The sequence below is a fragment of the Penicillium bovifimosum genome (assembly GCF_028826915.1).
Source record: "Penicillium bovifimosum strain IBT 22155 chromosome Unknown utg000004l_segment0_segment0, whole genome shotgun sequence".
Lineage (NCBI taxonomy): Eukaryota > Fungi > Ascomycota > Eurotiomycetes > Eurotiales > Aspergillaceae > Penicillium > Penicillium bovifimosum.
In genome coordinates this window covers 1,267,330-1,293,791 of record NW_026622713.1, presented here as the reverse complement: position 1 = coordinate 1,293,791, position 26,462 = coordinate 1,267,330, and the positions used below count along the sequence as shown (strand labels likewise).

Here is a 26,462-nt window from a genome sequence, read left to right as displayed (position 1 = left end):
CGTACTTTGCACTTCGATTCGAATCACACCAGCTATGGATCATCATGCAACGGTTCCCCACGGACCGGTAAATCACAAATAGCAAGTATGTATGTACGACACATAATACGAAATACTATGAGAAACGCATTGATCATGTCTCATGAAATCCATTTTGAAATTCACTCAGTCGCTCATAATGACTTGATAAAAAAAGGCTATTGTACATGAAGAAATCCTTGGAAATCGTAAAACACATTTAACGGGTCGTAGCATCAGCGGGAGGGTGCTGGAGTCCCTCGACACCCTGGCGTCCCAGCTTGTCACTGGGAGCAGTGTTCTTGTGTAGTTGTTCGCCATCGATGCGGGCGCTGCTGCCGGCAGTTGCGCTCTCGCGCAGGCCACTGTCATCAGGAGGGCGTTCGAAGCGACCAGAGCCGACGGCAGTGGCGCGCTGGTCAAGGGAGTTCCAATCACTGGCGACAGGAGGTTGCTCAGGCAGAGGCAGGTTTTCCTTGACCTTCTGGATTTCCTCGGACTTGTTGGTATTTTCGTCGATAATGGACTATAGGCGATATGTTAATGGTCTGCTTGCCAGGTTGTTGCCTGTTGTAGAAAACTCACCTTCATCTGGGAGACATCGGAGTTGGCAGGTGTTTTGCCATGGTGAGCCTGGCCGACCTTGGACTCAGCCTTGCGGATGTCCTGCTTGGTGGTGTGGAAGGTAGATTCAGACATGGTGTTTGAATATGTGGAGAATTTGGTTGTGGATGAGAATGTGGTTGATATGTGGTTGGTATGTGGTTGATGGAGGAGTAATTGAAGGAGTAATTGAAGGAGTAAATGAGCAGGCGATTAAGAACTTATATATACCTCTCTGTCTCTGTGGATGGCAAGAGTATGTGACGTTACCTACGATGACGTCATGGCATCTAGGGCCATATCGGCTCCCCACTGAAATCAATCTGACTCTTGGAAATTTGTCTCCGCTTCCCATGGACGCCAGGTCTCCAACAAATGATCGAGTCGATCGACAGCTAAACGCGCGGGAACTTAGGTCATAGCTGGGCCTTACAAGGTGGCAACCTTGGAAACCTCATGGTTTGCTTTGACAAGATGTCATACATCTCCGTGGTGAGGAGTCAGTTGTTTCTAACATGGAACCTTGACAGGTACGATGTCATATCTCATTAGAAATGCAATTGTTTATTTGACAACGGATTACGCATCTCTCCATCGCCTATCTGCATATTTCGACCGCGATCGACAACGTTCGATGAAGTGACTCGAATGACATGGTCGCTTCAGAACCACTAGACACTTTGCACCGAGTACGAGATAGAGTAGCAGATGACTTGCCAACGAGGCTTTGCGGGACTTACAATGTTGAAGGACAATAGCATCACTGTTCTGGTAGGGCTGTAGGGACTAGTAGGGAGCGAATGTCTGGTGTTGCTGGCCGACGTGCTCACTCTGGAATGGGTCTGGCAACCACCTTCGCCATGTCAGCGCTGCTTTCCAGGATCATGCGGGAGTTGCTCGTGGGATGGACCACACAAGATCCATGGGCATGATCGGTCAAGGTCATGACCGACAAGCTCCAGTCGATCCGTGGGTTCTCTTAACGGAGGAAATTTCTACCTAGAATGGGATCGTACTCCGTGTCGAGGATCCACGCACTGGCGCCGCTATCAAGAAGCATGCGGACTCGTACGAAGTGATCTGGAGTGTAGACCATTCCTCGATAGAACGCCAATGCATCACCCATGACGCTCAGGGCGGCAGAGAGGTGCGGCGGTCTGCCCGTGCTCTGCTGTGGTTCTGGTGACTCTGGCCGGGCCCATGCTGGTTCGTTGGAGGGATGGGAGGGGTCAAGAGGATCCTCCACGTCCAAGGGCGGAGCTTCGGAAGCCAATTGCAGACGGTCGACGCGGGCCTCAACGTCGTGCGATCGCACTAGTTTTTCGAGGCCGGGGCGGAGGAGGTCTCGTCCTGCTTCTTCTTCTTCTTGCTGCGGCAGGCGCGGTCCAGGTGCCCTTCTTGCCGCAGTTGTGACAAGTTCGCGTCTCCTTCCAGCCCTGGCGACCTTGGAGGGCATTGGCGGTGCCGGAGTCAATATCCATGGCGTCTGGGTCGTGTGCAGGCTCCTCGGGATGACGCGCAATGGTGTGGCCACGCTCCTAGGCAGCGAACAGCGCAACGACGTCCCCGAACTTTGTGGGCGGATTGCGCTCCTTCGCCCACTCCGCCTGGAATGGCTTCTTCGTCCCGGAGATGAATCTCTGGACCCTCATGGGAGCTGGCAAGTCCAATCCCAGATCATCGCGGATCTGGGATGGGACCTGCCAACTCCAATGAGGATCCAGATAATCGCTAACGCTACGCAGGGCCAACTCTCAGTGCAAGAGTACCAGGAGAGCTTCGTTATCATAGACGTGATAAGCATTCCATTGCGTTTGTTGTAGTAAACCATAAGGCGAGTTCGAGAGCCAGGAGCCCGGGAGTCAGGACGGTTGTTGGCCTCCAAGTGGCATTGACACCGCTTTCCCTTTTAGTATGGCAGAAAATGTTTCTTATCGAAGACTGTCAACTTTCCGGCCTGTAAAGACTCGGTGATTCTAGTATTGTGTTGTTCTCAAGGCCTCTTGCTTTTCGAGGCATACATATCAGAAAATGCCTCGAGATCCGTTAATCGGGCTGGTGGGAAAGGTCCGTCGCCCCTCCTCCATCGTTCCATCACCCCACTGACCGCAGATGTGAGGGGCATACAGCCGTCTAGTGGAAAGTCCACCACATTGAACAGTCTGACGGATGCGACCTCCAAAGTTGGTAGGTCAACCAAGTTGAAATGATGTTCTATAGCCAAACGCTGATCAATTGCACCTTGGATAGGAAACTTCCCGTATGTGCGCTCCGATAGCTCTGCATGAGCATCTCCACCTTATCGAAGTCAATCGCGCCGATTTCACTAACATTGCACAGCTTCACAACCATTGATCCCCAGCGAGCTATCGGATATCTCCAAATCGAGTGCCCATGCCAACGACACAATGTCTCAGATCGGTGCCAGCCGAATTACGGAGGGTGCCACGAAGGACGGCGCTCTGTGCCTATTGAATTGCTAGATGTCGCGGGTCTTGTACCAGGCGCACATCAGGGCCGCGGCCTGGGTAATAAGTTCTTGGATGACCTGCGTCATGCAGATGCTCTGATTCACGTCGTAGATGTGAGCGGGACCACGGATGCTGAAGGTTCGTCGAATGTGTTGATTTGAGGACAGTTGCTGGTATTAGGTGTTGATGAGGCTATCTACAGGAAAGGCTACCCGGGGGTATGATCCATCAGTTGATATTGAGTGGTTGCGGTCAGAAATCGTGCGATGGGTGCTAGGAAACTTGATGGAGAGATGGTACGTCTACAATTACCGACGTCCCGACAAGGGACGGTGCTGACCTATTCCCAGGGGGTCTATCAAAAGACGACACCAGGCACTGAGTGAGTCCACCTCTGAAACCTTTTCACAAATGGCACAGAACTGATTACTAGCGCAGAGGCCAACCCCATCGACACATTGCAGAAACAATTTGCCGGTTATGGAAGTACACAGACTACTGTTGCGCGATTTATGGATAAGCTTGCCCTCAAAGAGCCGTTGGAGGACTGGTCAGATGAGACGGTAGAGCTCGTTGTCAATGCTTTCATCGACGAGAAATTCCCGACGGTATTCGCCCTCAATAAGATCGACCACCCAGATGCAGACAAGGTACGTGGATTTGGCTAAAGGTAAACACGTCGGCGCTAACAGAAGCTTTAGAACATTAGCAAAATTGCGAAGATGCAAGACCCCAGAAGCATTGTGCTTTGCTCTGCTATATCTGAGGTTTTCCTCCGAAGGTTGGCCAAGCAGCGCTATATCAATTACGTTGAAGGCAGCGAGTTCGTTGATACGCGAGAAGATTTGATTGAAATGGGTGACCCGGATGGAGGAGGCCTCAAAGAGATGGATGAAAAATTGAAAACGTATGTTCAGTGCTGTTAGAAACGCGGTGACCTTGCTAACCACATTCATTCGAAAAGTCGCGTTGAAAACCTGAAGGACATGGTGCTATATCGATTCGGATCTACAGGTGTGGTACAATGTCTTTCCAGAGCTGCAGAGCTTCTGGGCCTTGTACCGATTTTCCCTGTCCGTAACGTGGCGACTTTCAACTCTGGCGCTGGAACTGCCGTATTCCGTGACTGTGTCTTGGTTAAGAAGTGAGTGTTTGTCCCTAAACCGGCACAACCCTTCTAACATCATACAGAAACAGCACAGTCGGTGACGTTGCCCGCAAGGTGATGGGTGACGTGCCTATCAGCTATATCGAAGGAGTGGGCGGAACACGAGTATCCGAGGATGATATCGTGGCAGTTGGGAAACATGATGTGAGTGTATCTTCGCTACCAGACCAGGACACGGTGAACTAATCAACCTTGCAGATCCTATCATTCAAAGTAGGTCGGTAGACCAGTTCGCTTATGTACAGCCGCTCCATCGAAATGAAAATAGACGTGGTTCATGATTGACTACCCCAATTTCGTTTTATCGTACATCTGCAGTGTATCCAGTGACATGACGAGCCTGGAACAACGACGTAGAGCCCCCAAATCAATCAGTCTTGGTCTCCCTTCTGCAAGATTGGAACACAGTCAGCAACACGAACTCCGACGCCCATCATGCATGTGAACTCACCCTTCCTCGCTCTTCATTCATGCCTACAACAGGCTCTGGTGCCTTGGGATGGTCTTGTTTAGCTTTCTTGCTTGACTTGGACCCGCCCCTCTCAGTAACTGCCCCGGACTTAGAATCATCTCCAACTCCCGCATTCTCCTCCCGTTCTTTCGTCGCGGAAGAAGATGCCTCTGCATGTACGTCCTCATTGTCGCCCTTATCGGACCGACTGCGTATGTGATCTTCCGTGTTACTGCCCTTCCAATCCTTGGTGAAGACGGAGTAATTGCGGACTCCACGTTGTGCGCGAAGACCTAGAGGGTGTGTAGCGGACTGTAGCGGTTGGACGAGCCGCCAAGCTGGTCGAGAAACAGACATGTTGCGAAGCATTGGTGTGGTAGAAGAGATGAAGTGATTGCGCATGATGACTCTGGATTGTTGGATTGTTGTAAATACTGAGACACCAAAGAAGGGAGGTCAGCTCTGGTTATTTGTACTCCGGCCTTATGACGTCTGTATGCTGCAATACAAGCCAAGCACAAGAGGAAAGAGCCGGTTTGAGCTTAGTGCCGAGGCTTATCGATAAGACGGCGATCGTCATCGGCGCAACAATTTCATATGGACAACACCAACAATCATCATCATCATTAACCAAGTATGAAACGCGAGTACCTCCCGATAGAGTCCCTGCCAGCCTGGCAGCGGCTCAACGGGATTACCGTACACAGTATCGCGATTCAAAAGGTTGGGTCTGATGAACATGGTGCGGACAAAGGCAGTGCCATCATCGCGACGGAAGCTACCACGAGCAGCGAAGACGATGCAGCCCCGAAAATCCTCCTGCAAATTCCGTCAGACTTGGTTCTCTCATTAGAGAACGTGCACAATTACGCCAAAAGCGACCGGTACCTGCGCGATGTGTTGGAAGCAATTGGGGACTTTGGCAGGGTATGTCTGAGCCATGCTTCTCCTATGGCCCCCCACTCTATACACCCAGAAATAAGAGAATCCAACTAATATACACAGACAGCTAGAGGGGCTATCCTGATATTCCTACTCGTCCAACTATCCCATAACAGCCCCGATTTCCGCTCAAGGAACGAGAACATCGGTATCTCCAATCCCTGGTCTGAATACGTCAAATTCCTACCTCCGTCGTTTCCTCTGCCTACCTTCTACACCGCCGAAGAACAAGAGCTGCTCCGGGGTACATCCCTCGCAGAAGCTCTGGATGCAAAGTTCGCGTCCCTTGAGCGGGAGTTTGAACAAATCCGTAAGGCCACGGAGGGTATTGCGTGGTGCCAGCAGAGCTGGTGGGGTGAGAATACAGGTGCGCTGACCATTGACGACTGGAAATATGTGGATGCCGCGTATCGGTCGCGCATGCTTGACCTACCCGGCAGCGGCCTTGCAATGGTGCCTTGTGTCGATATGGCCAATCATGTCTCCGGTGGTGGGGTCAAAGCCCTGTACGATGCAGACGCCGAGGGGAATGCTGTGTTGCAGCTGCGGTGGGGCAGGTCTTTACAGCCTGGGGAAGAGGTTACGATTTCGTAAGTACTCGTTGCAGTGAATATCTCGTTCGGTGGATATGAGTGGTAACGAGGTAGCTGATGGCTGGCGTGTTAGGTACGGAGATGCAAAGCCCGCATCTGAGATGGTGTTCTCCTATGGTTTCCTAGACAGTAGCACCGAAGTACGGGAAATGTCACTCATCCTAGATATCCCGGAGGATGACCCACTCAGTCCCGCAAAGAGAATATTCTGTCAGAATAACTCGAGCCTTCGAATCTCGGCGGGGGTGGACCCTGAGGACGTAACGTGGGAGAGTGCAATTGCATGGCTAGCATGCGTGAATGAGGAAGACGGGCTTCACTTTGGGATTGCGCAAACTACTGACGGGGGCCGGGAGTTGGAAACCACCTGGAAAGGTGAGGAGATTAAATCACCCGGTCATCTCCGCGAACTTCTCGCCAATGATCCGTTATGGGAGGTCTTTCAGCTTCGCGCTGCAGTGCTCCTTCTTGAACGACTCGAGACTCAGCTTTGTCGGTTCCAGGAGATGGAGGACATTATTGCGAACTTGCAAGAGGACAAAGCGACTATGGACGTCATCTTCCGACCTGGGATCTTCACCTCGATTACCCAATTCCGAACCTTGGAGGGCGAATTGCTCGAGAAGGCCGTTGAACGATTGATAAAACAAGTAAGTGATATGATGTGTTGGCTTGTCTCTCAAGACGCCATTCTCCTCTTTGGGATATCTGGTTTAGCTGATCATGACACGCAGAGAACCGAGTTGCTTGGTTCTGAAACGGTGGCTGCGTATTTTAAAGCACAGACAGGGGATCTGGACGAAGCCGAAGACTTTTCGTGAGGCGGACTCCAATTAGACTTTGCACAGGCAATTGTTCTTTTAGTTGAATGCACTTTTTCTTACAGAAGACTTGGCTGGTCACAACGTGGTGCACCCGCTGGGACAGAATATCGGTCACCAGACACGAGATTGAACCCGCCTCATCATATCCTGCGGAAGTTCAACCCTAGATGGAACAGCCAGCATTGTCGGGGAATCTCTAAATTCAAGCTTAGAAAGCACAAACATGATGGTATCCCCTACTGGAGCCCGACAGATTTGCTCGGTTTGTTCATTTCGACACCTGGCATTGCTCCACAAGAAGCGACGAAGCGCAACTTCAATCAAAGTTTTCACGGCCTAGCTCTACACAAGAAAGCGCTGAGGGGGCAGCACAGTATGAAGATACTCTCAGCGGCAATTTTTGGACTAGAGTTGCCGATCCATGCGAGAATTGCGAGTTTTTGATTGAGCTGCATGGAGGAGATTTGCAGAACTTCTATCGTTTTGCTGGGTCTGCCGGAGCGCCAGCCTAAAAAGCTAATGACCAGAGATGGCGTTCTCATCCGGGATAATCAAGCAAACTTCAATTCTAGATCCAGCTCCACGCCCAGTAAGAGGTCTGCTTACAGGTCTCGAATCCAATCTTTGCCTTTCTCATCATTCTCAATAATGTTATATGCTACGGTCGAAAAACGCCATTACGACATTTGCAGCCTCTTATCCACCACCACGATACCATGCAAGGAACACTAGGTCAGCTAGAGGCTAAAGGCACCGATCTTTAACACGAAGAGTCCACTGGCAATACTCAACTAGTTCCAGTCTGTGGAAATGCGGCCAGTACAAAAGCTAGAGAACTCATTCCATATATCTCGCAGCAGAAGTGACTTGGAAGGAACACATTCTGCAGATATCGTAGACAGCGTTAAGGCACCGAGAGCCATGCGTGATACGTCAATTTCGTCAAAACACAACCATTGTAGCTCACGGATCATTCGATGTGTGAGCGCCACACCATCGATACTAAAGTTCAACTTCAATTGTGACGAAAGACATGGAAGTGCTATGACGTATATTTCTTTCTAAAAGGGGCTGTTAACTTCGTTAGATATCATGATCTGCAGGGTCGGCGGAGTTCATGCGGGGGAGGCGTGTTTGCAGGGATCCTTTACATTCTGATAATCCGCAAAATCTGGTTGGTTCATAGCTGGAGTGAAGTACAGTATCAGGTTGAGTGTACCTCGTATGTAGCCCATACACGAATCATCTAACTGCCAGGTATTGCGATCATTTTCCAGAAACGGCGTTGTCAACCGTGGATGAGTGACGGAGAGAAAGTGGGGTAAGAAGTAGATCTTTCGACCCAGCCTGTCGGAACCCTGTGGGGCCCAATTATATCACACAAAAATACACATCTGGGCCTTATGGAGCTCAACCTCGCTCATTTCTCGGGGGAAACTCGCTGAACCGGCAACAGGCCATTTCTCATTACCGCCACTTCCGCTTTCATTGAAGCATAATAATGTTAAGTTACATGTACCGTATTGTGATCTTTTTAGGCAGTGCTTACAAGACCTCGATAAATAATATCACTCACTTGATACGTGTGCCAGTGTGCTTCAGCCAAGGGGACACAACCTTGAAATCCCAAAACTCCGGTTTTAGGTAGCGATCCTTCCCCCGCGTTGTTGATCTGTTCACTGATCCCTGGGAACGGCTGGGGTCGCCACTGTAGTGAGGTCGATCTTACTTCACAAATGAGGGTTAGACTCTGGCAGTTCTGGGTTCTCGTGGATTTAGAGTTGAATCCTAAATGTTTTATTATATCAAGATGACTTCAGGGCCAAGGTTGGCTTTCGTGATTAAGGTTGTATCCCGTATACCTACAAGAGCTACAGTAGTTAGCTAGTTCGGTAGCGAACTAGCGATCGTGTCGGGTGATCCAAAGGATGACGGACTTGTTTTCAATGTTTTCCCAAGGTCGGGGAGAACGGGAGACAGGTTTCGACCATGGGTGACTAGTTGCCGATAATCGGACTAATGATCATTACCGGGGCTATTGACCTCGATGGACCTACGATGTACGGGGTATGTACGGGGTAGTTACATATAAAGACATGACTACGGAGTATGTACGCTACAGTTAAAGGAAGAACCGGGAAGTGGTCGTGCTCACTGCCCAGTTACCGCAACCGGTCTTGATCTCCGTGCTCGACTAGTACAATGTAATAGCAGTCATGAAAAGTCGATCTTGATACAGGGAAGAGGCTCTATTGCCCATTACATTCCCTCATCGAAGGTAGACCATAGATAACCAAGGGGTGCGGATTGTGGAGTGTGGGGGACCGGGGTATCTAATCGTCAAATCTGAAGAATGTCGAGATTGCAAGAAGAAGCCAAGAAGAATCAGTGGCAAGCCGCTGGTGGCTGATGGGCTATCGCCTCATCACAATATCCTAAAAGAGAATTTGACAAGAAATTGCAACGACATCGGAGCTTGGAAATGTTCAAGAGTGAATCCTGATTCAATACCAAAGTTACCGATAAACGCCGTGCTTATTGGCGTCCCACGAAGGTTACCGAGTCATTGGTCTCCACTTATTAAACTGACTCAGCACTGGCGTGTCCACATCTTTCTTTCCCCCCTCCCCATGTTTTTAGACCTCTTTTCCCATACTCGTCATACGTCTTCGGCTGGAGATTCTTGACTCGCATTCTGCTGCCAAACTATATCGAAATATACTACGAAGGGTGTTGTGAATAACCTTCGGCGACTTTCAAATACAACGAACCACACCCGGCGGCCTATGTGCCCCTTCTGCACAACATGCCTGGTATCTTACCCATGAAAGTGATCAAGGTTGGCGGCAACGGGTCGACAAGCCGAATCGCCCAAGCCTGCGACCGGTGCCGAAGCAAGAAAATACGCTGCGACGGTGTTCGTCCCTGCTGCTCGCAATGCGCCAATGTAGGCTTTGAATGCCGGACTAGCGATAAATTAAGCCGCCGCGCTTTCCCACGTGGATATACCGAGTCGCTAGAGGAACGAGTCAGGTGTCTAGAGGGGGAAGTCAAAGAACTGAAGGATTTGCTGGATGAGAAGGACGAGAAGATCGACGTTCTGTCTCGGATACATTCGTTTTCGCCGCCGTCACAACGAGCCGCCTCTGTGCGGTCCCCCTCGGCTTCTGCGACAGTGAAGTCTAACAGCTCAGATTCATCAGAAGGCGTGATTCACGTGGAAAGAATGCCCACCCGGGCTTCACAACAATCCCAGAATCCCTTTACGGGATTTTCTAGCACCCAGGGCCTTGCTGGTATGTTAAAACATTACCTTCTGAAGAGTGGCACAATGATAGCTAACTTACATATATAGATGTCTTCACCAACAAGCTTGTCAGTGACGCAAAAACAGCAACCAAGATCCCCACCGGGGCTCTGACTGCTCTGGCTCCCTCGGTGGTTCTAGGTATTCTCAGTGACACTGTCAAGACGCCACCCCGCTTGGTGTCCGATCAGCTTATCAACATTTTCTTCCAAGAATGGGCGCCGCTGTACCCCGTGGTACATCGTCCGACTATTCTGAAAGCTTACGAGCAGTATCTTAACAATCCCGAGTCTCTTCAGCGCAATATGCATGTCATGGCACAGCTAAACCTGATCTTCGGCATTGCTGCTCTCTCCTCTGTGTCCCGCACCAACCAGGACCCGACTTTCTTCGAAGAGAACTGGTCGGCTACCCTTAATTCATTCTCTAGTGTAACATCCGTTGCCAGCCTCCAATGCTTTGTTCTTGGTCAAATCTACTGCATGACAAAAGGCGATTATCGCACCTTGCTTCGCTACCGTGCTCTTGCTGTGGATATTTGCCACCAGTTAGGTATGCACGAGAAGCAAGAAAACTCGGCCAATCCACTGGAGACTGAGACCCGTAAAAAGGTCTTCTGGTGCCAATACGTGCTTGACAGATTCTGCTCCGCACTGACAGGTCTGCCAGTCCTAATGCGTGAAGAGCATATCGAGGTTGAATATCCGGTTGATGTGGACGATGAAAACGTCACAGAGACCGGGTTTTTGCCGACCCTGCCTGGCGAATCGACACGCATTTCTAGTGCCATTGCTTTGTTCGGAGCTGCGAGAATTCTGAACAAGGCTTTGGAGGATCTGTACCCCTCTAAATCTAGTTACGATGTGTGTGTATCGAAGATGCGCTCGGTGACTGGGCAACTGGACGAGTGGCTTCACACGCTGCCTGCCCATCTTCGCCTCGAGTTCTGCAAGGACAAGCCTAGTACTAACGTGACAAGCAGCCGGTCGCCGATCCTGGTACGTATCATGATGCATTACTCATTTGAACCAAATATTGACCTTTCGTATAGTCGCTCGTGTACTACTTTATCCGATCTTTGATCCATCGCCCAGCTGTGTGCTACGCCGACGAGAGCATTCGGTCTTCGTCTGTCTTGGCGCTTTCAGATTCCGCAAAGCATATTATTCAGATCTTTGAACTTCTTGATGAGCGGCGCTTGTGCCTCTCTGTTTGTATCAACATGAAGGAGCTGATCGCTATCTCCGGGCTTGGGCTACTCTGGCAGATCCTTGATGTCAAACTTGATAGCAGACTAGCCAAGGAGACCCAGAAGCTGCTTGGAACCACCATGCAATACCTCCAATCAGAATCAAGCGCGGCAGCTTTCGAGTTCGGCACCTTGACACACGCCCTGGTTCCCATGGACGACGGAATACGCCCAGCCACGGGCAAGCACCTCCAGGAGATGGTTGCACCATCGCAAAAGCCATGCAAATCTCCCAAGAAACCCTTGCAGAACTTGAAGTCGCGTCTCACGTCCAGCTCCCTTCGCGATAAGCAGCAACCTTCAACCCACCTCTCCCCCCAGTCCTCTCGCCGCAACACCATCTCCGGTGCCACACCCCCTCTCGCCGCCCAAACCCTCCGCTCCCCTAGCTGGACCAGCCTACCCTCTCAGCCTGACCACGTACCCGACCACCTTCCCGCCGCTCACTACCTCAACGACAAAGGCCACTCCCCTCTTGACCTCCCCTCCGATCCCCGCATGAATGCACCCTTGGGCTACGACCACCAACGTTCAATGTCCTGCTCCACGCCCTGCAACCCCTCAGCCAGCGCCATCACTATGGCCGACTGGGAATACGTCCTGAGCGACATGGACCGCGGCTACTCCAACATCTTCACAGGCATCTACGGCGGCAAAGAATGCGGCGAAGACTCTGGCCCTTTCGCCTCCATCACAGCAGAATACGCTGGTAAACCCGCGGATCCAACTCTGGTGACTCCTATCAAGACCGAGATGCACGGCCTTTCGCCCGAGGCGTGGTCGTCTAGCAGTGGTGACTTCGCAGCTCCGAATGGTAACACCACGCAGAGCGTTCTGAGCTACTCTGGCGAGAGTCTGGGGAGTGCCGAGGAGTCTATGGCGCCCTTCGCTGATGTCCGGGACATGAACACCATGGATCCGTTCAGCACTTTTGCGATGCCTCTTGAGGACGAGGCTGATGAGTTCTCCCTGGTCAATGGCTGGGACCGACGGCTGGCCGTCTGATTGATTCCCTTGCGCTGGGTGTTATTATGGAAGGGATGGGATTTGGGATGGTCTGTTTGATTATATTCATGATACCTGTGGAGGGGCGTTTCATCTATTCTCATTTCAGTTTGAATTTAAGTCATTTTCCCACGTCTGCGGTGTTTCCGTTATAATTATTATGCGAATGTTTTTTTCCTGTCTGCTGTCTACTGTGATTATCATGTCCGTTGTATTTCCTCTTTTCCCCTCTCTTCTGTTTCCACTGTTGTTTCTAGGCTAGGCAAGGCCCCGACGGCGTGCGTACATATGGGTCAGATGATCACGACGGTCTTTCATGGCCTCCCCGGCCTCTTCCCTCGCCTTGATGTCTACGTTTCCCGAGAGTCGTCAATGAACAAATCCAATATATCTCAAGCAGTGCTTTCGTTGTACTCGGTAGTTCGCACCATTAGGTCTAAGGTACAGTAGTATAGATGCTGATCCCGATATGAACATGGAGACAACTCTTATCAGTGGCTCCACGCTTCTATTTGAAAGCAACCTAGCGGCAACAAGCCTCGTGCCCAGTCTGAAGAATCTTTTAGTTCGGCCCAGCTCGCATTTGACCCACTCGGGCCGGATCTAGATTAAGATCTACCCGCTATCGGGACAATTTGATAGTGGAGCCCAACGCTAGATTCATATTGACCTAGGTACATCCACGGTATGGATATCCACTCGATGAACTGTGCGCGGGTCGGGAATTCGTGTGCAGGATGGTCCGATGGTCCGATGTCTCATGTGTTGCTGATTGAACTCTGACTGATCCCAAAAAGGAAAGCGGATATCATGCGGACGGACCTTGGAGATTCCAGCTTCAGAAATACAGCATTGCAGCCCTGTCAGCTTGGTAGGATATATGGAGCTTTACTTGTGTGAAGCTCGGGGTGTATAACTTCTATTTATCCCTAAGGTCATGGACTCATGACTCCGGGGCGCGGCAAGGTTGCATGTTCTTAGTTGGATCCTGAGGCTATTCGCTCCTTCTGGGACTAAGCTCTTTGCTCCTTCCTCATACCTTTCTTCTCTCTTTTCTAAGTTTGTTTTCCTTGAATCCTTGGTAGAGCCCACATGGCAAGAACAGAACAATAAGTGAATCCGGGAAAGAGCAAGTCGGACTGTCGGAGGCCGATGAGCGGTAAAGCCGGTTAAAAAAGTCCCGACCCGAGTTCCGCTGAGTCATCCTGCTTCTGTCCCTACGGCCAATGTGATTGGTCAAATTAGAACTATACTCCGTCAAATGTGCTGCTGCACATCGTACTTACGTATCAATGTGATAATCTCCAAACTTAACTTAGAAATCTGTGTAACTATGACAAGCAAACTCCCCTGAATATTTGCCGAGAAAGTTTGAGTTATTTCCGCTTCTGTAAGCGCCCTATAAGAGCCGCTACCCCCAGTGACACATCCCTCGTACAGGCGTACTCCTCCATCACCCTCCATCTCCGTTTCTATCACCCTCTCCGACTCTCCGTTTCCATCTTCGTTTCCATCACCCTCTCCGTCTCCGTTTTCATCTTCATTTCTATCTTCATTACCATCTTCGTTTCTATCTCCCTCTTCAGATGTCCCATACAGGTCTTAAAATGGAAGCAGAAACAGAGATCCGACCGAAAAAGACGGAATGGAAAGAGATGCGATCTCAATTCCTCCCTGCAGTCATTGCAATGTTTGTTCTGCTTCAGGTTCTCTTCCTAGGCAACATGTGCTATCTGTACGCCACACAATTTCGCAGTACCACACGCTACCACAACTTCGATGTACTTTATGTCGACTATGACGGCGGTGTCATCGGAAAATCAGTTTCCGACGCCTACCAGCAACTACGAGGAGACACGTTCCCAACACTCCAGTTAAGACCTTCGACGGAATACCCCCAGGCCAACGATATCCGGGAAGCCGTCTGTCGTGGCAAATATTGGGGCGCTATCTACACCAGCCCGGGTGGATCAGCCGGTTTGGCTTCAGCCCTGGAAAGCGGTGCTCGCCCACCAACCTCGCTGGTCTACATCTGGAACGGGGCCAAATACCCAGTCTTTTCGCAGGCTATTGTCTACACCAATCTCTTGAGATTGATTGGGAACACCAGGTCAACATATCACGCAAACAATGCATCCTCCGTTGTAGCGTCTGCGAACCTGACAAATCCGGATACTCTTGCCACGTTCCTAGATCCCATCGCTGCGGATGAAATAAACCTCAAGGACACCCACCAAGGTACCCGGGTTTTTTATAATACAGTGTCTATGGTCATGCCAATAATCCAACAATTCTTCTTCATGATGGCGCTGAACGGGATATCTGGCAAGTTCGACACGTTCGCCAAACTTTCCTGGAAAGTCAACGGTCTGATCCGTGCAATCATCTCCGTCGTCTACACATTCATCGGGTCTCTGCTGATGACAGGTTACATCTGGGCCTACAGAGAGTCCTGGGCGCAGAGCGGGGGCCGCTTCATGCTGACGTGGATGATCTTGTGGCTCCTGATGCACATCAACTTCCTCTTTTTCGACATCGCAACGGCATTCATTCCAATCCAGTTCATGCCGTTCATTGTTCTAACGTGGGTCATTATCAACGTTGCTAGCACCATCAGTCCGTTCGAGATGAGCGCCGGGTTCTTCCGTTGGGGCTACGCATTGCCCTCTCATGAGGCGTACCAGGTTTTGATCCAGATCTGGTCTGGTGGGTGCAATAATAGGCTGTACCAGGCTCTTCCTATCATGTTCTCATGGTGGATCGTTGGTGTTCCTGCTGCGGTGTATGCGATGCGGTATCGTTGCAAGTCTGCCTTAGCTGTCAAAGAAGCTCTGGGTAATGTGAGCTCGGAAAATGTTGTTGAGACCAAGTATGAGGCCAGGAATGACCGGGTAGGCACTGACGGTGGCGCAGAACGCGAGGTTTAGCACCACCAGGAGGCTTTGCGCGTCGCCCGGACCCCCAGCCTCAATTGCTGAGCGTTAGCTTCATCCGATTTTTTAAACGCCAGTCTCTGTCCGTACTTCAGTGTAGCGGCCTAGGTAGCAGCCTAGCAGCGCAAAGAATATCTTTCTTTCAAATCTTCTACCCCGACTCCCAAGCTCTGTGCACCCACTTTTCTCCTTTTGAACAACCGCAGCTCTACATCTGCAATAGAACATCGGTCCCCTCATGCGCTTCGTTGACATTTGTTTTGTTCCTGCTGGTGAGCGGCGTTTGACCCAGCTGCCTCCTGAGCCGGTCCAGTCGGAGGGGTTCTTGATACTACGATAGTCTGGACTCTGGATGATTCTGCTGTAGGAATTGGAGCCAAATGTCGACTGAAGATTGACGTACTCGAAAATCCCGGATAAATTGTCGGTTTAGTCTGCCGTCTACGTCGGTAGTGGATGGTCGAAGTAAGATAATATCTACGTATGCATTCGGAAGCAAGTGTCCCTAGTTCTTCGTATACCTACCCTATCTCTCTCAAGAAGTGTACAACATAGCTTTGATGGCGGTACTGCCGTCTACGTATCTAGCGCACCTCGATAAAGACATGGACGGGCTGCGACGCACGAGATCAGAATGTCCTCGAGCTGCGTGAGCTCGGGCAGGTGTGAAGGTACCCGATCCGGCTGTATCCTGTTCAATTTACCATACAGCGGCACAGCCATAGTGGTTGGTTCTTGTCTGCCTTTCGGCAGCGCTGACACCCCATCCTCAAGCTTCATGTCAAGCCACCGCTCCAGGCAATGTGAGCAGGTCTTCATTTTGTAGTCTTGCAGCGCGGCCTGGAAGGGTTAAATCAAGTGGCAATCCCGACTGCTAACATCTAGTTTGTCTGAGTGCGTGGGATCTAGGAGTACTGTTGGAGGCGCTGATGAAGGCGAAGGCCTTGATCTCGACTGGCTGACATTCTCATAGTCATGGCACTACAGGCATTGCACCTTCACGGTATCCACGCGCCTCGAGCAAAACTGGTCAATGGAAAGCCCTCGATTGCAATGGGTACAAATCGTGTAAGGACATGGATTTCGAGGCCAGTTGGTGGAATTAGCGCATGATCGGTTAGAAGTATCTCGGACAAATACAATGCTGGCAATGCTTCGCTTCTCGCTCTTCAGTCTTCGATCAAAATCGGTTTATTGGAAGGCAACCGCAAGCACTTGCACTGATTGCAGATCTTAGAAGCCATTATGAGCAAGGAAAGATAAATTTGATGTGTAGAAGGTAAAGAAAGACTGTATACTGTAGAGATATAGATTGTCAGGGTCTGATTAGTCGAGAAAGTAATTCTGCCGGTTTTCACCGATGGATATCTAAAAATTTGGCCATCAAGACAGTCACGTGACACGCTTTCGCGACCCCCTATTACAGAATACAGATTGCTTCGCTACGACGCTAACGCTCAGCAATTACCTCCAATGCTCGCATGGCTCAGTGTGATATTTCATTTTTAACATTTTTTGAATTTTCGTCCTGGAATTTGGTTTCCCCATCCAAACTTGAAACTACAATAGTTTCTCGTTGCACCGATATGGAAATCGCATCTCCCAGCATCTATCAGACCCGGAAATCACGGGACATTAGCGAGCCTGACTGTGGCGCCTGGAGAAAACAAGTGATGAAGAAAACTTGGCGGCGCTGCCAGAAATGCGAGGAGGTTTGCTCGGTGACGTTTCTCAGTTGGTTCGTCAGAGGGGTCAGAACCGTCAGATGGAAGGTGAGAGCGTTTTCCGAGAACCGGAAGAGGTGTGTACCCATAAGTGTCAGGGCCAGTGTCATAACTAAGACAATGGTCTCAGCTGGGGGTGAAGGAGGTAGAGGTAGGTTCGATGGTGAGCCAGAAGGAGGTGAGCCGCATGGCTCGAGTCAGGAGTTGGAGGCAGATCTCCAAGAATGAGGTCCTCCTCAGGAGCGGGAGGAGCGGGATCAGCTTCAGGAGCAGGAGGAGCGGGATCAGTTGTCTCAGGAGGGCGATTATCAGGCACAGGTAGGTCAGATCCCATACCACTGCCTGGTGGCCTGGTGTGTCATCGGATGGGGGAGCAGCAGGAATGTCCGATGGCTCAGATTCGGGGATGTCTATGTCGTCAAGAATGCGTTGGGAGACATAGTCATCCAGCGTTGAGATCAATTGGTCAGTCTGATCAAAAATTCTGATGGGGGAATCTTCTCCCCCCGGTGTAAAGAATTGAGTTTCGTCAAACTCAACATCTCTGGCCCGAATAACTCGTTTCTTCCCCGGGACCCAGATACGCCAAATATTTGACGCGTCGTACCCCACGAGATACCCCACCTCTGCACGTGGTGCAAGTTTCGAAAGTTTGGGAATGTTGTGGATGCGGACATAGGCTTTGCATCCATAAATTCGCAAATCCGAGAGGTCGGGTTTGGCCTTGAGCCAGTGAGGGGCATGGTCACCAAGATAATCAGCAAGGGCTTCCGACGGTGATCTCCATCCCAGTGCACGATGGGGGATGCGATTCTGAATGTAGATAGTTGCTCTTGCTGCTTCATGCCAGAGGGAGGGAGGGAGTTTTGCATCCTGTGTTAGTTGTCTGGCTATACTGGAGATCAGACCTCCGTAGCGCTCCGCATACGGATTCTGCTCAGGCTGGCGAGGTGGCGAAGGTTCCAGGTTGATACCGCGGGCTCTGGCCTCAGATGTCAAAGAAGAGACCAGTGCGGTTTCGTTGTCTGAATGAATGGTGAGGACCCGCAAGCCGAATTGGGGAAACTCGGTTCTTTACACCGGGGGGAGAAGATTCCCCCATCAGGATTTTCGATCAAACTGACCAGTTGATCTCAACGCTGGATGACTATGTCTCCCAGCGTATCATTGACGACATAGATATCCCCGAATCTGATCCATCCGACATTCCTTGTGCTCCCCCATCCAATGACGCATCAGGCCACCAGGCAGGCCTGGGGGGTGGTGGTATGGGATCTGACCTACCTGTGCCTGATAATCGCCCTCCTGAGACAACTGATCCCGCTCCTCCTGCTCCTGAAGCTGATCCCGCTCCTCCCGCTCCTGAGGAGGACCTCATTCTTGGAGATCTGCCTCCAACTCCTGACTCGAGCCATGCGGCTCACCTCCTTCTGGCTCACCATCGAGCCTACCCCTACCTCATTCACCTCCTCCTGGTTCTTCTTCCCCCGGGTCCGGGACCGGGGGAAGAAGAAGCTCATTCCCTAGAGGCCTCTTCTATACACAGTAACTGTTCAAGCGATGCCTTCCGGGGTAAGAAGAAGGCGGGCAACACGAACGACACCCCCTACTACCAACTCTCGAAGCGGGCGGGAAAGGGCTACGAGTCTACGACAGCTCTCTGGACTATGGTGACGGGTGCTGGCTTTACCTAAAGCTCCCAGTGGAGCTCAGGAAGCCCGGCACATTCACCCTCAAAGACGTCGTTGACTCAATGTTCGCCGCCGCGCAGATCGATATCAAGAACATCATTGCGATCCACCCGCACGACCAAAAAGGTTGGATGGTGGAGTGCACCTCCCCAGAGGCAGCCCTCGCTGCAGCTGGCAAAAGCTTTACCTTGCGGGAATACACGGTCTGGGCGAACATCTATGTGTCGTCCGGTGCGAGTTTGTACAAGGCGGACACCACGAAGTCGAACCTAGGCATGGGCGAACTGGCGAAGAACGTCGCGTCCAACCCTGTCGTGAAGGCGAGGAAGGCGTCCTTTTGGACTGGGAGCGAAGAACGTCGAGGAACAGGGGCAGGGGTGGTCCCGATACTGTTTCAACAGCCACCAGAGCTACTCGCTTCGACGTGCCGCTTGGAAAACCCAGGGCCATAACGTGCGTCCGTACCAGGCGCGGTTCAGAGCAGTGAACCCCTCCACTAGTTGTGTGGTCTGTCTGTCAAATCGGGGTAAACACAAACCCCAGTTTTGTCCACTCGTGCAGCCATTCAACGCGAAGAACCTGGACCTGGGGCGGCCCTGCTCACTCCTGGAGCAGCCCCCCACACCCAACGTCTCTCAATGAAGACATCAAAGTCGCCACCTCAAACGTACAATCGGTGAAGGCTTGCTACGCAGGATCTAAATCATGATCGCCTGCGAGATCTACTGGTCCCACTAATTCGGATCAATTCAAATAATACTGGGCCGCGGGCGCACGAGGCTTCGTCAGACCTAGCTGAGAACTTGCCTTTTCTGCGCGGATTGTGCTTGGGATTGGTGCTCGAGTAATCTTGCTCAGCAATGTCTGGACCCCCAAAGGACCCGTCCATGGCGCGATAGTTAGGTGTTCTCCGGGAGATCCACTGGAAAGCGCATGTCAGGGATCCTCGTGCGGAACCGCCACATGTACTAGTCGTCGAGTTTCCGAACTACACGGGACCGTCATTCGGATTCGCGCGGCCGAATATAGTCCCAATCTTCCGGCGCTCTCGAGACTTCAAGTACCGAGGGGCTGCATTCTCACGGACACAGTTTCCGTTCGACCTGGCATACGCTGTCACTGTCCATAGGTCCCAAGGAATGTCCGTTTCGGAGGCCGTCCTGGACATAGGCGGGCGCGTATTGGCAGCGGGGCTGTCATATGTTGCGGTGTCGCGGGTAAAGTCGATCCGAGGCTTACCGTTCGAGACTTCGTTCGATTTCGAGCGGTTTAAGCCGACACTCCTCGCCTTGTTCGCGATGCGTCAACTTGAGCATGTTCAGCTCGAGAGGCAGAGTACTCCGGTTACACCGTCTACCAGCCGAGTATCTCAGACTCTGCCCTTCCGGCCTTCGAGGCGTCGTCCGACGCTCCCAGCAACGCCCGACCGAGTCCAACCGATCCGGCCCGGCCGGGGGAGACGGCCAGCCACACGTACCCCTTCACCGTCCGCAGGCTCCGCATCTCCGGAGGAGTCGCCCTCGGCCCGTATCCGTAGACGGTAGAAGGCTAGAAGCCAATTTAATCAAGTTCGGATTGAGCCCTTTTTGAGATGCGTAATCAAAATACCTATGGACTAAGACTGGCGTTTAAGGAAGGTGGATAAAGTTAACGCCCAGCAATTGAGGCCGGGGGTCCGGGGGGGCGCCCAAAGCCCCCTGGTAAAGAACTTAAAAGAAGAACCAGGAGGCGTTTCTATGAGTTGAGTAATCGTACCAAGGTCCAACACGGCTTTCGCGTGTGTAGTTTGAACTTTGAAGTACGTAGTGGGTCTCTGCCTGAGGCTGACTATTGTCCATGACGTATATCCACGTGACCACGTCACATGGTACTATTCTACTCCTCGGAAGAAGATTCCCAAGAGAACAGGAACTGACATACGATAGGAGAACTGTGTTTTCACTATATCGCCCAAATTAGCTTTTAAGAGGGAAAAGAAGAATCATCGTGATGATGGCCTGTATGAAGCGAGACGGTGAGACCTAAGCTTTATGGCTGCCGCCGATTGCATCATTATCTCTCACAATCCCCTCATGGAACATTCTCTGCAATACTTGCCAAGGGAAAAAAATGATCACGAGGCGCAGCAGGTCGACTCTCCAGACTTCCGCGCCACCCAGAACGTGCGAGATGTGGGTCTGGGGTTGATTACCGTTGGAATACGCTGAGCCGCTGACGAACAGCATGGCCAAGTCCGGAATTAACCACGGCTCGGCCCAAATCTGAGTTCGAATTCCCCGGATTCCTCATGCCTCATTATCGGGGATAACCGAAATGTCCGTAGAGAGCTTGCTCGGGGTGTTGAATCAACGTGTCATCGTTTTGACGACCCATCGTCTGGATCTGTCACGAGTGCGCTGATTCCAAGGGAACTCAAGAGTCAAGACTCGGCTCTCGTCAATGCGGCGTATTAGCCAGGCTTGGCTGGCTCGCCCTGGAATTCAAGGTATAAAAGACGCAAATCCAGGGTTGCCATGAGAATGGAAGTTTAGTTCCTGAATTGCAAATTCGCAGGGAATTAGTACTTGCTGCCGCTATGTTCGATAACATCTTCAAGAAGCGTCCACAGGACCTCTATGCAGGCTCTGAGCTCCCTAGGGAGTCAATGTCAACCAATGAACACGAGAAAGGCCCCGGTGATCTCGTTGACACGCCGATTCCGCTTCTCACTTGGCGCTCGTTCATTATGGGCGTTTTTGTCTCTATGGGCGGTTTCCTCTTCGGCTATGACACTGGTCAGATCTCTGGCTTCTTGGAAATGCATAACTTCCTTGAGCGCTATGGTCAACTTCAATCCGACGGGACTTTCCACTTTAGTAATGTCCGTGCCGGACTCATTGTTGCCTTGGTAAGTTGTCCTCAATGTGGCTACTCCCTGCTCATCACTAAACTAACACCATCAACAACACAGCTCTCTATTGGTACTTTGATTGGGGCTCTGATCGCAGCACCCATTGCCGACCGTTTAGGACGGAAGTGGTGTATCAGTGGCTGGTCTCTGATGGTGTGCATTGGAATCACTATTCAGATTTCTTCGCCTTTTGGTAGATGGGTACAAGTTGCTATGGGTCGTTGGGTCGCCGGGCTCGGGGTTGGGGCAATCTCCCTGCTAGTACCGATGTACCAAGCTGAATCCGGACCAAGACACATTCGAGGATCGTTGATCAGGTATGTCACAGTACTAGCCCTGGAGCACTAGTCCATGGTTTCTCACATCTCCTAGTACATACCAGCTGTTTATCACTCTTGGGATCTTCGTTGCCAACTGTATCAATTTCGGAACTGAGGCTCGCCCTGACACTGGCTCATGGCGTATTCCTATGGGCATCACGTATCTCTGGGCAGCCATTCTCGGTGTGGGCATGATGTTCTTTGAGGAAAGCCCGCGATATGATTACCGCCATGGAAAGGAGGAGAAAGCCAAGAAGACGCTTTCGAAAATCTATGGTATCCCTCTCAATCACCGAGCTCTGCACATCGAGTTTGATGAAATCAAGCAAAAGCACGAGGAAGAGAAGCTCGGCGGGCAGACTTCCTGGATTCAGATGTTCCGGGCTCCTACAATGGCATATCGGGTCGCTGTCGGCGTCGCCCTGCAAGCTCTTCAGCAGCTGACGGGTGCCAACTACTTCTTCTATTATGTGAGTATTTACCTTCCAGCAGGACGAACACAAAAGATCAGCAGGCTGATATGTCATAGGGAACGACGGTTTTCAAAGGCGCTGGCATTCATAACAGCTACGTGACGCAGCTCATTTTAGGCGCCGTCAACTTTGGAACAACCTTCCTCGGCCTCTACCTTATTGAGCACTACGGCCGACGCCGTTCCCTTATAATCGGAGCCCTGTGGATGTTCGTCTGCTTTATGATCTTCGCGTCGGTGGGCCATTTCTCTCTGGATCAAGAAGACCCAGAGCGGACAAAGTCGGCTGGGGTGGCAATGGTAGTCTTCGCCTGTCTGTTCATTCTCGGCTTCGCCAGCACCTGGGGTCCAATGGTATGGACGATCATTGCCGAATTGTATCCTTCGCACTACCGCGCCCGAGCAATGTCTTTGGCCACCGCCTCCAACTGGCTCTGGAACTTCCTTCTCGCTTTCTTCACTCCCTTCATCACCGGCGCTATTGACTTCCGTTTTGGTTATGTCTTTGCCGGATGTCTTTTCCTGGCTGCGGGTCTGGTTTACTTTGCCGTCATCGAAGGACAGGGTCGTACACTGGAGGAAATCGATACTATGTACTTGCTGAAAGTGAAGCCGTGGAAGAGCTCGAAGTTTCAGTTCCCTGCTGATCCGCAGGTCATTCGGGACGAGCTCAATAAAGATGCTAATGCTCCTGGATCGTCTCATGTTGCTGATGTGACTACTGAGCTACGTGAAGATTGATCAATGGTATCTACGACGCACGCGCGATGATGGCGTGCTGCACTTTCGAGAATATCCATGCAATATATATGTACCGAATGAGCTTTTATGTATCAATATGTGTACTACCCTCGTGTGTCTTATTTGAATTGCTATTGTTCATTGGATCCATTGTATAGGCTTTTGCAGGATATGAGCGCAGCAATCAATCCATGTTCAGACTCTAACTCACTGTAACTTGCCATGTTACTCTGCTGCGTAGCCCTCCTCGATCTTGAGATTCTCTGCAGGTAGCTTGGCCCCATCGGTTGGCTTTTTGACAAGGACTCCGTCCAAGTACTGCGTTAGTTCCGCCACATCTCCAAGTTCACCGACCCATCCGATGTATTGATCGGGGCGAATAACCACCAGCGCTCCAAGAACTCGGTCCACACCCCACTTCTCATATGCAGCTCCATCACAATATCTATCGACATCACAGGGACCATCACACCAGATCTTGCTATATGCCCACCCTTGGAATTGGTCGAAGGGACGCAGAGCCTCCGGGAAATCAAAGAACTCCACCTCTTTCCACGGGGAAGTGTGAACGGTGAATACATCCACAAGGCTCTTGAATCGCCCAGGTACCGTCACATATCGGTCCAAAGGCGAAGCACCCAACTCCGACTTCCCTGCCAGGACCTGTCCCAAGATCTCAACGCGTCTCTTCTGCATAGGATTCAGCACATCCCCAGCTAAAACAAGAATCCGGAACCGTCCATCACTCTCCAAGACCCGCGTCGTCCACTGTGTAACGCCATCAGCCTGATTGCGGATCTTAGCAGGCCGCACCCTTTCCCCGGGAATCATGTGCCTGGCAAATGGAGGCCCATCATCCTGACCCTCACTCTTCCAAACCAGACAACTAGGCGGATAAAACACCTTCCACCCATCCGCAAAGTCCTCAAACATCCCCGCAATAGCAGCTATCTCCTTAGCCTTTGCATCCGACACATTATCCTTCCGCTCGGTAAACATAGGCGACCAATGCCGATCAAAATCGAGCAGCATTTCAGCAAGCGGATGTCTCTCCAATGCATAGGTCTGCAAAACATCAGGTCTAAGCGCTCCAGCCACAGAAAGTGCAATCTTCCACCCGATGTTGAACCCATCTTGCATGCTCATGTTCATGCCGAGACCCATCTTCGGCGAGTGTGTGTGAACAGCGTCGCCGGCAAGGAAGATCCGGTTTCCCTTTGTTGACTGCGTCGCGATTCGCTGTCCGACTTGGTATGCCGTCCACCAATCGCATATCTTGAAGTCGAAGGAGTAGGGGGCAAGGATGGCTTGGAGGCGTGATCGGATGACGTCTGGCGTTATTGTTGAGCGGTCGAAGCGGTCGGTTGCGCCGGCTTCGCAGACTTGAACGGGGACGTAGAAGCGGACTAGGTTGCGCTCGCGAGGAATTACGAGGATCGTGCCGGCGGCGTTGGTTACGACGCATACGCGGCGGACGTCCGCTGTGTGAGGGTTAGGGTTAGTGGTTGTTATAGGGAAGTGATGATTGGGTGTTATGGGCTTTACTTACGGAAGTCGCTGAGTGGTACCACATCTACCACGCCCCTGTTTCACATATCAGTGACCTGTGGTAAATATTTGCCATGGGCTGTACTAACCAGATGTGGTCCGTGTCGGAGCCTTCGGTGGGGATACCCAGCTGTCTTCTGGTCCAGCTGTGGGCACCATCACAACCGATCAGGTACCTAGCCTTGATCGTCTCGACCTTCGTCTTTGTTGGTTTCCTGTGCTCGACCAGACCAGTGCGTTTATCAGGGAGTATCCCATTGCGGGTGCTCTCGGATTCAGCTGCGCTTTTCCGTCCACTGGAGGGATTCGACTCATCCTTGCTGCGAACCCGAACCTGGACCGTAATGGGATACGCATTTGGGTCATTCTCCAAGTTCTCGTCGTATTCCAAAGACTCCGCGAGCACACTCCGCTCCACTTCAAGGTCAGAGGTCTCCCGAATACTATCAAGCATGAATCGTTCAAGGCGACCCTGGTTCAACCGTGTATTGTGAAAGGGCGATTCATCGACCTTGCCAATGTTCATTATACCGTGTCGTATAATCTTTCCCTGTGGACCGGGGACCTGGTTGGTCGTGATATCGTTAGCCAAGGTGCTTTGGTCTCGGCGGATAACAGGGATATACAAACCCAGATGTTCGCCTCGAAGGATATAGACCCCTCCTGAAGGACACGATGTTGGAAACCCATGCTATCGAATAATTCCAGTGTGCGTTGACGAAGCCCATCTGCGTGGCCTACGAATACTTCTGTCTCGTGCTTGTCGATGATACGTGCGTTGACTCCAAAGCGGGCCATCCAGTAGGCTGCCATCAGGCCGGATGGACCGGCGCCGACGATGAGTCTGCGGAAGGCTATTAGATAGTGTTGGCTGGAGCGTATCCCAGGGGGACTTACACATCGGTTTGGGATTCGATAGGGTCCTGTTCTTTGTCCATGGCTTGCGATGAGAGTTTCCGGTATATCTGTGGTGATCGGTACGGACTTGTGGCAAGAGGGAATGATTTGTCGCTTAAGATTGATATCTTTATAGCAAAAAGGTGCACATGCTGAGCTGCGGCATCCTCGACCAGGGCAGAATGGTCATGCAAGCTGACTACAATCGCGCATACTCCGAGGTTGCAATGTCCCAAGATAGTTCCGTCATCCAGGGGTCTACCTTGTTAGACCTCGGTGTTTTGTCATACTTTAACTTAAAGGTTCTGCTCTGGGCTCAATATATGACAGATCCTTACGCGCTCCTCGTCACTTTCCTTGATATTCAGGTCATGTCCGTCAGGTGCCCTTGTTTCCCTTTACTGTCGTGCCATTGATGGGCTGGCAGCTGAGAGGTGACTGGTCAATTCCCAGTGTATGCGTTCACGTCGTGCAAGTTGATTAATCCGCCAGGTTGCTCAAGCTGAGTTCGACAAGGGAATTCCACTAGAATGTCTCGCTTCCAGTCCTCGAGTCGGCCTCGGAATGTCCTGTGGCAATTGCTCTGAGATAATGCTCATTTCATGATTACCAACG

At 51.3% G+C, this 26,462-nt stretch overlaps 14 protein-coding genes across 14 annotated transcripts; 8 read left to right on the top strand and 6 right to left on the bottom strand.

Annotated features, from left to right (window-relative positions):
- Positions 1-238: 238 nt before the first annotated feature.
- On the bottom strand, positions 239-717 carry N7515_004791 (uncharacterized protein; the record flags this gene model as incomplete). Its single annotated transcript, XM_056665535.1, has 2 exons — positions 239-544; positions 604-717. The coding sequence occupies 2 exons, from the start codon at positions 715-717 to the stop codon at positions 239-241; spliced, it is 420 nt and encodes a 139-aa protein (XP_056522485.1).
- An 883-nt stretch (positions 718-1,600) lies between these two features.
- On the bottom strand, positions 1,601-2,077 carry N7515_004790 (uncharacterized protein; the record flags this gene model as incomplete). Its single annotated transcript, XM_056665534.1, has 1 exon — positions 1,601-2,077. The coding sequence occupies one exon, from the start codon at positions 2,075-2,077 to the stop codon at positions 1,601-1,603; it is 477 nt and encodes a 158-aa protein (XP_056522484.1).
- A 55-nt stretch (positions 2,078-2,132) lies between these two features.
- On the top strand, positions 2,133-4,485 carry N7515_004789 (Ygr210 GTPase family protein; the record flags this gene model as incomplete). Its single annotated transcript, XM_056665533.1, has 11 exons — positions 2,133-2,433; positions 2,620-2,808; positions 2,872-2,881; positions 2,962-3,230; positions 3,295-3,388; positions 3,443-3,474; positions 3,531-3,742; positions 3,794-3,999; positions 4,057-4,236; positions 4,284-4,404; positions 4,459-4,485. The coding sequence occupies 11 exons, from the start codon at positions 2,133-2,135 to the stop codon at positions 4,483-4,485; spliced, it is 1,641 nt and encodes a 546-aa protein (XP_056522483.1).
- A 146-nt stretch (positions 4,486-4,631) lies between these two features.
- N7515_004788 (uncharacterized protein) lies at positions 4,632-5,113 on the bottom strand (the record flags this gene model as incomplete). The annotated part of the gene is made up of 2 exons (XM_056665532.1): positions 4,632-4,649; positions 4,712-5,113. 2 exons carry the CDS (start codon positions 5,111-5,113, stop codon positions 4,632-4,634), a joined length of 420 nt encoding a protein of 139 aa, XP_056522482.1.
- Positions 5,114-5,347: 234 nt separating this feature from the next.
- N7515_004787 (SET domain-containing protein) lies at positions 5,348-7,067 on the top strand (the record flags this gene model as incomplete). Its single annotated transcript, XM_056665531.1, has 3 exons — positions 5,348-5,638; positions 5,717-6,243; positions 6,320-7,067. The coding sequence occupies 3 exons, from the start codon at positions 5,348-5,350 to the stop codon at positions 7,065-7,067; spliced, it is 1,566 nt and encodes a 521-aa protein (XP_056522481.1).
- Positions 7,068-9,876: 2,809 nt separating this feature from the next.
- On the top strand, positions 9,877-12,631 carry facB (C6 transcription factor FacB/Cat8; the record flags this gene model as incomplete). The annotated part of the gene is made up of 3 exons (XM_056665530.1): positions 9,877-10,366; positions 10,426-11,375; positions 11,429-12,631. 3 exons carry the CDS (start codon positions 9,877-9,879, stop codon positions 12,629-12,631), a joined length of 2,643 nt encoding a protein of 880 aa, XP_056522480.1.
- Positions 12,632-14,238: 1,607 nt separating this feature from the next.
- On the top strand, positions 14,239-15,558 carry N7515_004785 (SNG1 family protein; the record flags this gene model as incomplete). The annotated part of the gene is made up of 1 exon (XM_056665529.1): positions 14,239-15,558. The coding sequence occupies one exon, from the start codon at positions 14,239-14,241 to the stop codon at positions 15,556-15,558; it is 1,320 nt and encodes a 439-aa protein (XP_056522479.1).
- A 582-nt stretch (positions 15,559-16,140) lies between these two features.
- Positions 16,141-16,383, bottom strand: N7515_004784 (pep1-1; the record flags this gene model as incomplete). Its single annotated transcript, XM_056665528.1, has 1 exon — positions 16,141-16,383. One exon carries the CDS (start codon positions 16,381-16,383, stop codon positions 16,141-16,143), a length of 243 nt encoding a protein of 80 aa, XP_056522478.1.
- Positions 16,384-17,414: 1,031 nt separating this feature from the next.
- Positions 17,415-18,390, bottom strand: N7515_004783 (uncharacterized protein; the record flags this gene model as incomplete). The annotated part of the gene is made up of 2 exons (XM_056665527.1): positions 17,415-18,313; positions 18,369-18,390. The coding sequence occupies 2 exons, from the start codon at positions 18,388-18,390 to the stop codon at positions 17,415-17,417; spliced, it is 921 nt and encodes a 306-aa protein (XP_056522477.1).
- Positions 18,391-18,515: 125 nt separating this feature from the next.
- On the top strand, positions 18,516-18,815 carry N7515_004782 (uncharacterized protein; the record flags this gene model as incomplete). The annotated part of the gene is made up of 1 exon (XM_056665526.1): positions 18,516-18,815. The coding sequence occupies one exon, from the start codon at positions 18,516-18,518 to the stop codon at positions 18,813-18,815; it is 300 nt and encodes a 99-aa protein (XP_056522476.1).
- Positions 18,816-19,041: 226 nt separating this feature from the next.
- On the top strand, positions 19,042-19,431 carry N7515_004781 (uncharacterized protein; the record flags this gene model as incomplete). Its single annotated transcript, XM_056665525.1, has 1 exon — positions 19,042-19,431. One exon carries the CDS (start codon positions 19,042-19,044, stop codon positions 19,429-19,431), a length of 390 nt encoding a protein of 129 aa, XP_056522475.1.
- A 687-nt stretch (positions 19,432-20,118) lies between these two features.
- N7515_004780 (uncharacterized protein) lies at positions 20,119-20,523 on the top strand (the record flags this gene model as incomplete). Its single annotated transcript, XM_056665524.1, has 1 exon — positions 20,119-20,523. The coding sequence occupies one exon, from the start codon at positions 20,119-20,121 to the stop codon at positions 20,521-20,523; it is 405 nt and encodes a 134-aa protein (XP_056522474.1).
- A 1,031-nt stretch (positions 20,524-21,554) lies between these two features.
- On the top strand, positions 21,555-23,402 carry N7515_004779 (sugar porter family MFS transporter; the record flags this gene model as incomplete). The annotated part of the gene is made up of 4 exons (XM_056665523.1): positions 21,555-21,866; positions 21,930-22,186; positions 22,242-22,659; positions 22,719-23,402. 4 exons carry the CDS (start codon positions 21,555-21,557, stop codon positions 23,400-23,402), a joined length of 1,671 nt encoding a protein of 556 aa, XP_056522473.1.
- A 225-nt stretch (positions 23,403-23,627) lies between these two features.
- Positions 23,628-25,888, bottom strand: N7515_004778 (putative phenol 2-monooxygenase; the record flags this gene model as incomplete). The annotated part of the gene is made up of 5 exons (XM_056665522.1): positions 23,628-24,883; positions 24,952-24,986; positions 25,040-25,515; positions 25,581-25,794; positions 25,848-25,888. 5 exons carry the CDS (start codon positions 25,886-25,888, stop codon positions 23,628-23,630), a joined length of 2,022 nt encoding a protein of 673 aa, XP_056522472.1.
- Between the last annotated feature and the right edge of the window lie 574 nt (positions 25,889-26,462).